The sequence below is a fragment of the Aureococcus anophagefferens genome (assembly GCF_000186865.1).
Source record: "Aureococcus anophagefferens unplaced genomic scaffold AURANscaffold_31, whole genome shotgun sequence".
Classification (NCBI taxonomy): Eukaryota; class Pelagophyceae; order Pelagomonadales; family Pelagomonadaceae; genus Aureococcus; species Aureococcus anophagefferens.
In genome coordinates, this window is record NW_008705590.1 from 452,265 (window position 1) to 466,340 (window position 14,076).

The window sequence follows — 14,076 nt, forward strand, 5'->3', positions numbered from 1 at the left end:
CGTGACAGTTCCTGCGCGCGGTCTGCTACGATTTGCGACGACGCGCGACGCGTCGGCTGGGTCGCGTGACGACCAGTTCCTGCGCGAAATCTGCTACGACGATGCTCGAGTTTTTATTGCGAGCATCGCGTTACAAGCACTGCAAGCCTGGTGCAAATCAGGTTCAACATAGGATCGCGGCGCCTCCGAACGCGCCTGGGACGAGCTACGCGCGAAAACTAAAGGCCAGACCCGCTGCACCGACGCGTGCCGTGCCGCAGCCGCCCGGCGCGAGTCAGAATAGGCCGCGCCTTCCGACCGTGAACGCCGCCACGACGCGCCGCCGCGCGACGAGCCAAGCTCAAAACAACAGAGAAGTCGCGCGTAAAATAGTAAGTTGGTTACATGGTCCGGAGCGGAGAAACAAGACTCAGGGCATCGGCGGCGGCGGCGGCGCCTGGAAGTGGGCCGCCTGCGGCGGCATGGCGACGGGGTGCCCCGCGAACTGCATGGGCAGCCCGCCGCCGGCGTCGAAGAGCGGCATGGGCGGCATGACGGCGGGCGCCTCGCCGTAGGACTCCGGGTAGCCCTGCTGGGGCAGGTGGAGGTGCCGGACGACGAGCCGCTCGTCGATCTCGACTTGCGTCGCGACGGTCTTCATGTCCGGCGGCGTCTCGCCGTCGGCGCGGAGCACGCGCGGCTGGTACGGGCAGATGTGGCCGCGCTTCGGCTGCCCGCACTTGGAACACCGGTAGTTGGTCCGGTTCCGCCGTCGCGCGCCGTTCGCCGCCGCGGCGCCGCCGGCCGCGGCGCCGCCGGCCGCGGGCACGGGCGCGGCGGACGGCGCGCCGCCGGCGCCGGCGTCGGCCGTCGTCACCATGGCGTCCGGCGCCGCGAAGGGCTGCTTGGCGTCGAAGCCCGACATGGGGCGGGGCACCGAAAGCTTTTCGAGGAACGCGCCGAGAACGGGGCGCGGCGGCGATGGCGCGCCGCCGGAGCTCGGAGTTTTGAGGCGAGGGTGTTCGAACGTCCGTCCACGAGCCAGGCGCGCCGCCGCTCGGACGTTCGGACGCCCCGTTCGCACCTCCAGTCCGCGTCCACCCGAGCTGCTTTGTGAGAGAGAGCCGGCTCCTTCCCGGCTGCGTTACCACAAGTCTCACGAGGCGATTCGGCGATGGCCACACCATCCCATCCGGTAGGGCCTACCGAAGGGCGCGACGCATCTCTCGAGGCGGCGAGACGCCTCCTGGCTGGCGCTGGCCGGGTGTGCTAGGCGCTATCCTTAGCGCATCGGCAGGCAGGCGAGCCGACCCCCTGCCGCGCAAGCTCATGTTGCGGCTCGACCATCAAGTGGCGAGGTGAGGACACCGACGCCGCTCGAGGACATCCGCCGGCCCTCGTGCCGCCCTCGATGGTAGCTATGGCCTCCTACTTCCCGCCCCTCGTCATCGCCGGCTGCAGCGGCGCGGGAAAGGGGACGCTCATCGCGAAGCTCATGGCCTACGACGCCGCGTCCTTCGGCTTCTCCGTGAGCCACACGACGCGGTCGCCGCGGCCCGGCGAGGTCGACGGCGAGCACTACCACTTCAGCGACGTCGCCTCCGTGAAGCGCGACATCGACGCGGGCCTCTTCATCGAGTCCGCGAACGTCCACGGCAACTACTACGGCACGTCCAAAGCGGCCGTCGAGGCCGTGCAGGCCGCGGGCAAGATCTGCATCCTCGACATCGACGTCCAGGGCGTGCAGCTCGTGAAGAAGTGCGGCATGGACTGCAAGTACATGTGGATCGAGGCGCCGGACATGGCGGCGCTCGAGGCGCGGCTCCGGGGCCGCGGCACGGAGACGGAGGAGAAGGTGCTCAAGCGCATGGGCAACGCCGAGGTCGAGATGGCCTTCGCCCACCCCCTCGACGGCCACGCCGAGAAGCCCTTCGACGCCTACGTCGTCAACGGCGACGTCGACGCCGCGCACGCGGAGATGGTCGCCGTCCTCGAGGGCTGGTACCCCCACATCGCCGCGCCGAAGCGCGCCAACCCCTGCGCCGTCGTCTCGGGCTTCTTCGGCAAGCTCTTCTCGCCGCGCTAGGGCGCGCCCGCGGCCTAAGATGTGACGACCGGGCTCGGCCGCGCAGATTCGCGCGTCGCTCGGTCGCGCGCGGCGGCGCCACGCGCGGCGCCCGCGCCCCGCCTCGTCCGGACCGGCGCGCCTTAGGGCTCCCAGGGCACGCGCCGGTTCCCCGGCAGGCACAGGTCCGCGAAGACGGCCGAGTCCGCGTCGCGGAACTGCGCCGCGAGGCACGGGTCGAGCGCGTCGAGCTCCAAGGCGACGTCGTCGAAGTTCGCCACGCTCCGCCGCAGGTCGTCGCTCGTGATCTTGACGGACGTCGACCGGGCGAGGACCTCGGGCACGGGCTCGCCCTTGCCGCCGAGCCCGACGGCCGCGAAGAGGCGCTCGATCTCCGCCTTCGGGTCCAGTTGGAGCGCCTCGTAGTACATGACGAAGGGCCGCGCCCCGCCGGCGGCCTCCGTGACGTTGTCGAGGAGCGAAGACCACTTGAGCGCGTCGCCGTGCGCGCCCGCGGCGAGCTTGCCCGCGTGGAGCGCGAGCGGCTTCTCGAGCTCCGCGCCTGGGCAGCACTGATTCAATGTCGCTTCAACGTGAGTGTTCCGCGCGCGCGCGTTCCGGAAAAAAAAACATCCACGCTTCGAGACCGTTCCGAGAGACGATCGCTCGTCCAAAAATCAGCCAAAACGAGTGGAAAACGGCCGAGATATGAGCCTTTGAAGTTGGGACTTTCGCTCTCTTTTCCTGCCCTGCTCCGCGCGGTGCTCCTCGTAGCACTCGCGGGCTTTGGCGGTGACGACCTTGTGCGTGCCCCAGCAGAACTTCTGGAGCACGTCGGCGTGGACGTTGCTGACCTTGCGCTTGACGAGGTTCGACCGCGCGTAGACCACGGGCGTCACGTCCGGCAGGCGCAGCAGCCGGGGCCAGTCGCCGCGCCAGGTGAGCGGCGCCGCGTTCTGCCGCAGGAGGTGCTCCGCGGCGACGTCGAAGCCCACGATCTTGCCCGCGAGGCAGCCCGGCCGCGCGCGCGGGTCCTCGGCGGCGGCGACGGCGAACGTCGGCACGCCCGCGTCGTCGTAGGCCCTGCAGGTCATGTTGCAGCGCGGCGCGCCGAGGATGCCGAGGAACGTGCGCAGCGTGTCGCTCCGCACGCGGGACGGATCCACCTGGACTTTCTTATTGAAGCAGTTGTTCGCCTCGTGCTCGAAGTACGCCACCGCCGGCTCGTGGGCCAGCATGTCGGCCATCCACGTGCTCCCGGTCCGCGACTCCTTGAAGACGACGATCTTGTAGGCCTTCTTGTAGGCCGCGGTTCTCACCACGAGGAGGAGCAGGAAGCCTCGCATCGCCGTCAGATTTTATGCCCAATTTTTATCCCATGCCGGGCTGCATCTCCCGGCCGCGGACGAGGGATTTCTACTAGTAATTTGTGATAATTTTGTGGCAGCTCGATCAGCTCGCGCCCGCGCCGCCGCAGGCCGGCCATCGAGGGCGCGAACGCGGCCGCCAAGATGCTCGACTCGTCCGTGGAGCCCGAGCGCTTCGCGGAGCGCGTCGTCGTGCTCCTCGACTCCGCCGAGGGCCTCATGGCCCGGACGCACCGCCTCTCGGAGCAGCTGCGGAGCGAGGAGAAGCGGTTCAAGGCGCTCAAGGAGCCCGAGTGGAAGGGCGTGCGGTCGAAGCTGACCAAGGCCTTCCCCGAGCTGCCGGACCTGAGCCGCGACTCGAAGCGCGGCGCGGCGCCCGGAAAACCCGCGCGTTTCCGCGGGGAAAACGAACGACGGGAGAATCCGCAGGTACGAGTCGTTCCAGAAGAGCGCGGCGGGGACCATGGGCGAGCTCAAGTACGCCTACGAGCTCTTCCTGGACCTCGAGGCCCACGTCGCCGTCCACGCGGCCACCCTGAAGGCCATGGCCGCGCAGCTCGCGTGCTGGGATTTGACGGTCGGCCGCGAGTCGTCGCGCGCGTTCGTCGCGCTCTTCTCGGCCTTCGTCCGGGTCGTCGCGCTGGCGGGCATGGTCGACGACCGGCGGCTCGTCTGCTCGCTCTACGCCGCGGCCCACGCCTGCGCGCGCGGGTCCAGCGAGCCCAAGTTCGCGCGCTTGGCGCAGCAGTCGCTGCGGACGTACGACGAGCCGTTCCGATCCGTCGGCGCGGTGTTCGCGGACTACGTGCCCGTCGTCGGCACGCTCGTGAAGAACGTGCTCAAGCACGTCCTGCTGATCGTCGGCGGCTCCGGCGAGCTCCTGCGGCGCAACGCGCTGACGATGCTCGAGGACAACCTGTCGCTCGGGCAGCCGACGATGGCGCCGCTCGACGCGCAGCACAAGGGCCGGAGCGACGTGCCCCTGCTCCACGGCGAGCTCCTCGAGGGCCGCGGCGCCTGCGACTTTGTGGTCTTCGCGACGCTGGCGACGCCGGGCGTCCTCGCGGACCCGGGCTGCCTCGCGTGCTGCCAGCTCGCGTGCGAGGACGCCTTGGTGACCGGCGTCTACCGGTCGTCGACGGTCAACGTCCACGCGGAGCTCGAGGGCCTGGGCAAGGCCTGGCCGCCGCGGGGCTACTCGGGCAAGTGGCCGCGGGACCTGAAGCTGTCGAAGACCTTCAAGGAGTGGTCCAAGGCCGCGGTGCTCAACTGCGGCCACCGGCACCGCGAGCGGCGCGCGTACCTCTGCGGCGAGCTCGACGTCATGCAGGGCCTGCTCACCGCCGTGCCGGGCCTCGCCGCGCCCAAGGCGCCCCTCGCCGTCGCCGCGTGTGCGCTCGCGCACGACGAGGTGCTCTGGGCGCTCCGCCACTCGCCCGCGAACGGCGCCGCGGCCTACCCGCCCAAGTACCGCGTCAAGCACTACGACGCCGACAACTTCTCCTTGAAGGGCGTCGAGAAGCTCGCGGCCGCGGCCGTCGACCTCGGCGCGCTGCTCCGGCGCGAGCGGCGCGCCGTCGCGCGGTACCACGTCGAGTTCCTCGCCAAGGCCGACGCGGCGGCGCTCGAGGCGCTCGGGGCCCGCGCGGCGGCGGCGCTGCCCGCGGACCACGTGCCGAGGAACGCGCCCGCGTTCTTCGAGAGGCTCGGCGACCGCCTCGCGAAGCTCGGCGACGGCGAGTGCGGCAAGTGCGCGGACGACGCGCTCGCGGCCATGGCGCGCGCGGAGCGCGACGGCCACTTCGTCGGCGGCCGCGGCGCCGCGGCGGGGCTCCGGCGGTCGACGCTCGGCACGTTGGTGCTCGACTGGCGCCGCGTGCATTTCGTGCTCGTCGGGTCCAGGGCAGCAAAAGAGAGCGAAATTCCCAACTTCAAAGGCTCCTATCTCGGCCGTTTCCCACTCGTTTCGGCTGATTTTTGGACAAGCGATCATCTCTCGGAACGGTCTCGAAGCGTGGATGCTTTTTCCGGAACGCGCGCGCGCGGAACACTCACGTTGAAGCGACGTTGAATCACCCTTTTGCTGCCCAGGTCGGGTCGACGCACGCGGCGTCGATGCTCAAGGACGGCTCCGTGCGCGACGCCTGCGCGCGCCTGAACCTCGTTGTGGACCACTGCGGCCTCGCCGACGGGTCGCTGGCGCTCGCGCACTGCGACGCGGGCGCGTGGTGGCCCTACCGGCTCCTCCTCGAGGACGCGGCCGCGGCCGCGCTCAAGTCGGGCGACGCGCTCGCGGCGCCGCGGGCGCTCCGGGCCATGCTCGCGACGGCGCGGGCCGCGCGGCGCACGCAGGGCCACCCGGCGCAGGAGGGCGACTGCGCCGACCTCGAGCGCGACGCGCGCGCGTTCGGCGCTGTGTGGAATTCGACCGCCGGTTTGGGTGGTCCCGACCAAACTTGAGAATTCTCGAGCTCGATCAAATCGACGTCGATTCGGCTGATTTTTGGATGAACCGATGGCTCTCGTCGAGTTCTCGAAGCACAGCCGAAGAGCTTGCGTCGAAACCGTCGCATACGCGCACATTGAAGTCGGGTTGAAGATTTGAATTCCACGCAGGTTCGGCGAGCGGACGCTCGAGCTCCTCCGCGCGGGCGTGTCGTCGTCGCTGCGGACCATCGCCGCCAAGGAGGACCAGCTCGCGTGCCAGATCGCGCCCGTGGAGGCGGCCTACCGCCTCGAGCGCCGCGAGGCCGCGCAGCGCGAGCTCGACCGCAAGGGCGGCGGCGGCGAGCGCGCCAAGGAGGAGCCGCCCGCGGGCTACGAGTCGCTCCCCGCCAACGCCGCGTCCGTGCAGCCCCTCGCCGTCGCCGACGCGCGCCTCGCGGCGACCATGGCCTGGGCCAAAAGCGACCACCGCGAGGACCCGGACGCGTCGCCCGACGCGGCCGCCGTCGTCGTCGGCGACGCGAAGCTGCGGCCCGCCGAGGCCGCGCGCGACGCCGTGCTCGCCTTCCTCGACAGGCAGATCCCCCGCGCCTTCTTCGACGACGAGGGCCGGCTCATCCGGCCGACGACGGCGGAGCGCGTCGTCGGGTCCGCGCTCGCCGCGGCCGCGCGCGCGGCGGGCTACGTCGACGTCGACTACGCGGGCCACGTCTACCGCACCCTGGGCCCCCGCGGCGGGCCGGACTCGAAGGAGCACTCGCCCCTCGCCGGGCGCGTCGCCGACGCCTACGTGGCCGCCGTCCGCGGCCTGCCGCGGACGGTCGTCTACTGCCCCGAGCGGCACCGGTTCCAGTCCGCGGTCGAGTCGCGGACGCGCGAGCCCCTCTACGCGGAGACGCTGTTGAGCGCGCCGGAGCTCGACGCGCTCTTCCGCGTGCTCGGCGCCGACGGCGCGCGGTGCCTCGACGGCGCGCTCGCGCGCGCGGCCGTCGACGAGATGGCGCGGTGCAAGAAGTGCGTCTGCGGCAAGCACGCGCTCAAGGCGCTCGAGGCCTGCCGCCGGGGCGCCCTCGGCGGCGACTGGGTGCCCCACGCGGCGGCGCTCCGCGAGGCGGGCTACCTGGACCAGCTCGTCGACGCGGCCATCAAGTTAGGAAATCTGCTCGCGCTCCGGAATTTGGGCCGCGAGGCGCTCGCGCGGACGTCGCACGTCGCGGCGCCGCACCTGCTCAAGACGGCGCTGTTAGCGCTGGACACGCTCGACGCGGCGACGGCCTGCAAGGCCGCGCCGCCCTGGCTCCTGCCGCCGCCGCGGAAGGCCCACGACCCGACGTACCACCGGGACCTCGGCGACGAGGACTCGCCGCTCTACCGCGCGCTCGTCGCCGACTCGCCCTACGGCGCGGCGCCCTTCGAGCGCGACGGCAACCTCCACGCCGAGGCGGCGGGCCTCGTCGACTCCGTCGACGAGTGGGCGCTCCTGCCGACGGCGTTCGCGGTGGCCCTGTCCGCGGACGCGTGGAAGCCCGCGCGCTGGGTGCCGGCGCTCAACGCCTTCGACAACGGCCACCACGTGATGTCCCTCGCGATCCGCGCCCTGGCCCACGTGTCCTCCGGGCCGCCGGGCGACGCGCGCGCCGCGAAGCTCGCGACGACGCGCGTCGCCGACTTCGTCGCCGCGGGCGCGGCGGCCGTGACGTGGATGCGCCTCCACGAGAAGGAGCCCCACTTCTGCGAGCTCCCGCTCCGCGCCCAGTGCGCCTTCCTCGAGGCCGTGGCCCTCGGCGCGAACCTCCCGCGGTCCTTCCTCGAGGAGCACCTCCCCTACCCCGTCATCCACGCGTCCCTCATGGACATCGCCATGGACCGCCAGACGGCCCTCGACGAGAAGGCCCGCCCCTTCGACCCCTCGGCCTTCGACGTCGTCGCGTCCGAGAAGCCCGCCGGCGGCGGCGAGTGACCGCCGCGCGCGTCCCCGCCCCCGACGCGTACGTAACGACGGCGGCCCTGCGGTGGCCTTCTGCTCGAGCCCGCGCTGGGACTCGGCAGGCGCCACCCGTGCGCACGCCTCGCCCGCGGAGCGGGCCGGGCTCACCCGCTCGGACTCGGCAGGCGCCACCCGTGCGCACGCCTCGCCCGCGGAGCGCTCCATGCGCCGACGCGGGCGCCGCCGGTCTTCCGCACGCGGCGCGAACGGCGTTCCTTCCGCGAGCTTAGCGCGCGGTCGGCGACATTTTTCGGCGGGCGACCCTACAGCTTGAGCGAGGCGGCGTACTCGCCGGAGAGGACCTTCTTCTTGTTCATTTTTTTGCGGTCCTCCGCGGAGATGTACTCCTTGGTGCCGTCGACCTCGGCGCCGGCGATTTTCGGCGCGACGAGGGGGTCCTTCGTCAGCGCCTTGAGCGACTTCGTGTCGTCGGCGAGCGCGCGCTTGCCGTTGACCTCCTGGGCGACGATCGTCTTCTTGCGCGCGGCGGACGTGCCGAACTCCTGGTCGGCCGCCTTGGCGCCGAGCTTCTCCGCGGCGTCGAGGTCGATGGAGTTGACGTCGACGGTCTTCGAGCCGTACTCGAGGCGCGTCTTGTCCTTCTTCTTGTCCTTCTTCGCCTTCGCCGCGAGGTAGTCGTCGTAGCTGTCGGCCTCGGCGGGTTGCGCCATGAAGGTCGTCGCGCCGAAGACGGCGCCGACGCCCGTCGCGAGCTCGGTCATAAATCCCCGCCGGCTCGCGGACGCGTCCAGGCTTTGCCTCGGCGCCGAGGACGGCGCGAGCGCCACGGCCGTGGCGGCCATCGCGACGATCGACAACTTGCAGACGGCCATCTCGACGATCGACGATCGACGGCAAGGTGACAGGATCGGCAAGGTGCTAGCCTAAGATCCCCTAGTCCAGCGAGCCGATCGAGCCGCTGCCCGCACCTTCTCGCATCGATCCTCGGGCTGCCCGAATGGTGAGTATGGTCATTCCGAACCACAGTCCCGCAGCGCCACACAGAAGAACAACAGCAACGCACCCATCGTCATGGGCATCGACTTTCGCGATTCGTCCTACTACCGCCGCACCTGGTGGAGCAAGCGCACGGTCAAGGACGGCGAGGCCGCCGTCAAGTGGAGCCTCGGCGGGAAAGCGCGCGAGATCGTCGGCCCCTGCCGCATTCGCACCTTCTTTGCGACGATCCGCTTCTTGGACCGCGCGAAGGCCGGGCCTTTTGAGTACCTCCGCGTCGAGCACCGCTCGGGCAACGTCGAGCACCTCCGCGGGCCGCGCGCTTTGTGGGTGAACCCCGTGCTCCACGAGCGCGTGACCGTCGAGAAGGCGCTCCACCTCACGTCGCCCGCCGAGGCCATCGTCGTCTACCGCGCGTCCATCGGCGAGGCCGCCGCGCCCGCCGCCGCCGACGGCAAAGCCGCCCGCGACGGCGAGGCCTCGCCGCAGCTCCGCGGCTTCGAGACGGAGCCTCGCCAAGGGCGAACCGGTCGAGCGGCTCCGGCGCGTCGTCGCGGGCCCCACGGTCTTCGCCCCCGCCTTCGGGGAGCGCGTCCACGAGTTCCGCTGGGCGTCGGGCTCCTTCCGCACGCTGCAGCTGTCGCCGTCGACGCTGCCCCTCGCGGCGCCGCTGACGACGCGCGACGGCGCGACGGCGACGGTGGCCCTCCGCGCGGGCTACGAGATCGAGGACGTCGAGAAGCTCCTCGACGGCGGCGGCGACCTGCCCGCGGAGCTCGCGAGCTCGCTCCGCTCGGATCTGATCGCGCTCGGGTGGAACCGCGGCGTCCGCGCGTTTCGTACGTCGCGCACCCCCCTCGCACGGTAGGCGCGACGTCGACGCGGACGACCTGCGCAACGTCGGCGCGCTCCAGGACGCGCTCCGCCCCCGCGACGGCGAGACCAAGGAGACGAGCGCGGCGCGCGCGCTGCCCCACGTCGCGCGGCGCGCGGCCGAGCTCGGCGCGCGGCTCCGCGGCGTCGAGATCCGCGGCTGCGAGCCCACGACGCGTTGCAGCGGCGCTGGCGCCGCGCCGACGACGCCGCGGCGGCCGCGGCCAAGGACAGGGACGTCGCCGCCGCCGAGGCGCGCGCGACGCGCGCGGGCGACCTCGAGCACGCGGCGCTCGTCGCCGCCGCGGCGCGAAAGTGCGAGCTCGCGCGCGTCGAGGCCCAGGCCGCGGGCGACCGCGCGGCCGCGGACCACGGCCGCGCCGTCGAGGCGCGCCGCCGCGCCGCGGAGCTCGAGGCGCTCGACGCGGCCCTGAAGCGCGAGGCCGCGGAGCGCGGCCACGCGGACGTCGTCGCCGCGGCGTCGCGGGACCTCGAGCTCGCGGACCTCGACGCCGCGAAGCTCGAGAGGGACCTCGCGGGCGACGCGCGCCGGGCGACGCGCGGCGCCGCGGCCCACGACGAGACCGTGCGCTTCCTCGCGGACCTGAGGGACAAGGCCGGCGTCGACACGGGCGACGTCCTCAAGGCGCCGGCGAAGGAGGAGCCGCCCCTCGAGTCGCGCGTCGAGGCCCTCCTCGCCACGGCCCTCCTCAAGGCCCGCGCCTAGGTTTTTAAAGGCGACAGCTCGGGTCCCTCGACCGCATGTGGATGGCGTCGATGGCGGCGAGGACCTCGTCGTTGAGGCGCGCCGGTTCGCCGAAGGGCGCGAGGTTCGCCTCGAGCTGGTCCAGGTCCGTGGCGCCGACGATGACGGAGCCCGCGTCGAGGAAGCGGCGCGTGCGGACGAAGGCGATCGCCAGGTCCGCCGGCGTCGTCCCGACCTCCTCGGCGAGCCTGCAGTAGTCCTCGGACGCGGCGAGCGTCTCCGCGCTCGCCGTGTCCGGGCACCAGCGCGCCATGTACTTTGGGTATTTGATGAAGCGCGAAGTCGCCGACGCGCCGCCGCCGTCGCGGTACTTGCCGCTGAGCAGGCCGCCGCCGAGCACGCTCCAGGGCAGCAACCCGATGCCGCCGCAGCGGTCGCAGGCCTCCGCGAGGTCCGCGTCGAAGCGACGGTCGACGAGCGAGTAGGAGTTCTGGATGCTCGCGAGCCCGTCCGACGTGCCCAGCGCCTCGCAGGCCTGGTGCCAGCGCGCGACCCCGAAGGGCGTCTCGTTGCTGAGCCCGAACGCTCGGATCTTGCCCGCGTCCACCAAATCGCGCAGCGCTTCGGCGGTCTCCTCGATGGGCACCTCGTCGTCGCGTTTCTTGTGCTGGTAGACCGTGTCGCCGAAGAGCGGCACGTAGCGGTCCGGCCAGTGGAGCTGGAGCAGGTCGACGCGGTCCGTCTTGAGCCGCCGCAGCGACGCGTCGCACGCGGCTTTGACCGACGCGGCGTCGAGGCGGCAGTCGGGCGCCGGCGACGTCGGCGGCGTCGTCCGCGCGGCGGCGACGGCGCTCCGCGGCATGTAGCCCGTGACCTTCGTCGCAATCACGAGCTCGTCCCGCGCCGCCTTGTGCCGGTCGAGGTAGTCGCCTAGAATCTCCTCCGTCGCGCCGGCGCGCCACTCGTCCGCGAACGTCGGCACGGGGTACATCTCCGCCGTGTCGATGAAGTTGACGCCGTGCTCGCGCGCGAGGTCGATCTGCGCGTCGGCGTCGCGCTGGTCGTTCTGGACACCCCAGGTCATCGTGCCGAGGCAGGCCTCGCTGACGCGCAGCGACGACTGGCCGAGGTTGCGCATGTGCATGGCGCGCGCCGTCGCGAGCGACGCGGCCATCACATGATGCATCGTGTGAGCATGCGAACACGCTGAGAGCAGCGATGCCAGCAGCGCGAAGCGCTGCACGCAAGCGCGACCGGCCATCGTCAGCGTCTCGAGCCTCACCACTTACTCAATGTCGACTTCAAGATCGCTGAGCAGTCGACGCCATGCCACGTTGACCAAGTTATTGAAGGGGGAGCACACCCGAAGATCCCGCCGGGGAAGGCGCGGGCGGAGGCCTAGCCGGGGATCTGGCGAACCACACCGGCCCCCTCCTCCACCCTGAAGATCGTGCGCGCACTCGTTAGCGCCAGGCGGCGCATCATCGCCAGCTCAGTGAGTGATGCACGGCCTCGTCAACATCGACGTCAATCACAGCAGGCGACGTCATATGCATGCCACCCTTACTACAAGCGCGCGGCGGCGGTCGCGGCGGCGGTCGCCGCCTTGTCCTCGACGCCGACGATGAAGAGGACGGCGTAGTCCTGCTTCGCGCAGCCCGCGACGCCGGGCATCGCCGCGCCCGGCGTGACCGGGAAGTCCTTCGGCGCGGCGCTCGCGGGCGAGCAGGCGCCGCCCGGCGGCGGCGTGTAGCGCGCCGAGCGGCAGGGCAGGTGCGTCACGTCGTAGAGCGACCCGTCCCGCAGCGTCCAGCCGCCGTCTTTGGCGACGTCCAACACCGTCGTGACCTCGCGCGCGCCCGTCACGACGTACTTCCCCGCGGGCAGCGGGTCCGGCTGCTCCATGATCAGGCCGTGCTCCTCGAGCCACCAGTCGTCGCCGTCGAAGGCCCAGCCCGCCGTGGCCTTGCCCTTCTTCGAGAGCTGCTCGAAGCCCTGGAGTCGCACGCCTCGCGGGCCCGGGTCCGCGCGCCAGATGCCCCAGTCCTGCGCGCCGGTGCCCGCTTTCGCGGTCGGATCGCCGAGCGCGGCGACGAACTGGATCGGGTTGATCTTCTTGTAGGTGACGCCGTCCTTGACGTTCGTGTTCTCCTTGGCCAGAGCGAGGTTGGGCGCGATAGCGAGAACCGCGGCGCTCGTCGCCGGCGCGAAGCCGCGGCGCGTGAGTTTTAGAGCGTTCGTAACGGAAGCCACAAGGAGCACGGCGCGCATCATCGTGCTTGCGTGCGACAGCGCGTGCGCCGCGGCCGAGCTCTTCTCGATCGAGGTCAACTTGGCAACGCGGTGCGTCGACGCTCTCCGGTTCACGGCAACGATGAACTAACGATGCCGTCTGTGAAGCGATGGTGTGCAAAGCCGGGCTGCCGCAGCCTGCGACCTAAAACACGGCATGCAGGCGGCGATGGCAACCAGAGGCCTCGTCGTCCTCGTCGTCGCTGCGCGCACCGGTGCCTCCTGGCCGCGCTTCCGCGCGACGGAGCTGAGCCAATTGAACGTGCACGCGATCCACATTCCCAAGGCCGGCGGCACGACGGCCGACGCGGCGGCGAATATGATACGCTGCGAGGCGATGGCGTACGCGAAGCCGTACGCGTCGCCCGAGTGCGTCGCCATCTGCGACGCGTTTCGCCGGACCGGCGCGATCCCGTCGAAGGACGAGGTGCCCGGCGTCGGCGACCGCGAGCTGCGCCGCGCGTGCAACCCCATGCCGTCGCACGACGCGGCCCTCGAGCTCTGCCACGCGGCGCACGGCCTCGACCAGGCCTACGGCGCGCCGCTCGAGTCGCACGCGCGCAACCACCCCTGCGAGGTGCGCGCGCCGCCGCGGCGCTGGCCCGACGCGCTCGGGCGCGACTTCCTCGCGCGCTACCCGCGGCGCCGCGACCGGCCCTGGTTCGGCTGCGCGCTCTGCTTCACGTTCCTGCGCGATCCCTGGCGCCGCGCGGTCAGCGGGTGGTTCTACCGCGGCCACCACCCCGGCAGCGACGAGTTCGGCGTCGGCTGGCCGCCCGTCGGCGGCTTCCTCGCGCGGCGGCGTCTCCGCGGGGAGGCCCGCGTCCGGCGGAACGCGTCGGCGACGTCCCCGGACTACGCGTCGGCGACGTTCCTGGACTACGCGCGCGCGTCGGCCTACGCGAACGTCGCCACGCGCATGCTCGGCATGAACGAGCACGCGTACGCGGGCGCGGCGACGCCCGACGACGCGGCGCTGGCCCGCGGCGTCGGCGTCCTCCGACGCGTCCCCTTCGGGCTGCTCGAGGCGCCCCGCGAGTCCTACGCGCTGCTCGCGCGCGCGTTCTCCGTGAACGCGAGCACGTGCCACAAGCTCCGCGACGACTTCCGGACGCTCGCGGACGTCGGCGCGCGCCGCTCGGACGCGGCGTCGCTGCGGCGCGCCGCGGCCGTCGCCTCGAACGCGACGCTGCGGCGGGCCTTCGAGCGCCACAACGGCCTCGACCGCGCGCTCTACGGAGCCGCGCGCGGCATCTTCTGCGACGAGTGGCGCGCCGCGCTCGCCGACCCGGCGTCCTGCATCCCGGCCCTCGCGCGGTCCGGCGACGTCGACGCCGCGCCGGGCATCTGCGCCGCGACCGGGTCCAAGGGCGCACGACATTACTAGCGGGAGAGCGGAAGGGAT

At 71.9% G+C, this 14,076-nt stretch overlaps 2 protein-coding genes across 2 annotated transcripts; one reads left to right on the forward strand and one right to left on the reverse strand.

Moving 5' to 3' along the window:
- Positions 1-1,157: 1,157 nt before the first annotated feature.
- AURANDRAFT_69957 (hypothetical protein) lies at positions 1,158-2,098 on the forward strand (the record flags this gene model as incomplete). The annotated part of the gene is made up of 1 exon (XM_009042457.1): positions 1,158-2,098. The coding sequence occupies one exon, from the start codon at positions 1,391-1,393 to the stop codon at positions 2,063-2,065; it is 675 nt and encodes a 224-aa protein (XP_009040705.1).
- Positions 2,099-10,404: 8,306 nt separating this feature from the next.
- AURANDRAFT_32338 (hypothetical protein) lies at positions 10,405-11,523 on the reverse strand (the record flags this gene model as incomplete). Its single annotated transcript, XM_009042459.1, has 1 exon — positions 10,405-11,523. The coding sequence occupies one exon, from the start codon at positions 11,521-11,523 to the stop codon at positions 10,405-10,407; it is 1,119 nt and encodes a 372-aa protein (XP_009040707.1).
- Positions 11,524-14,076: the final 2,553 nt, after the last annotated feature.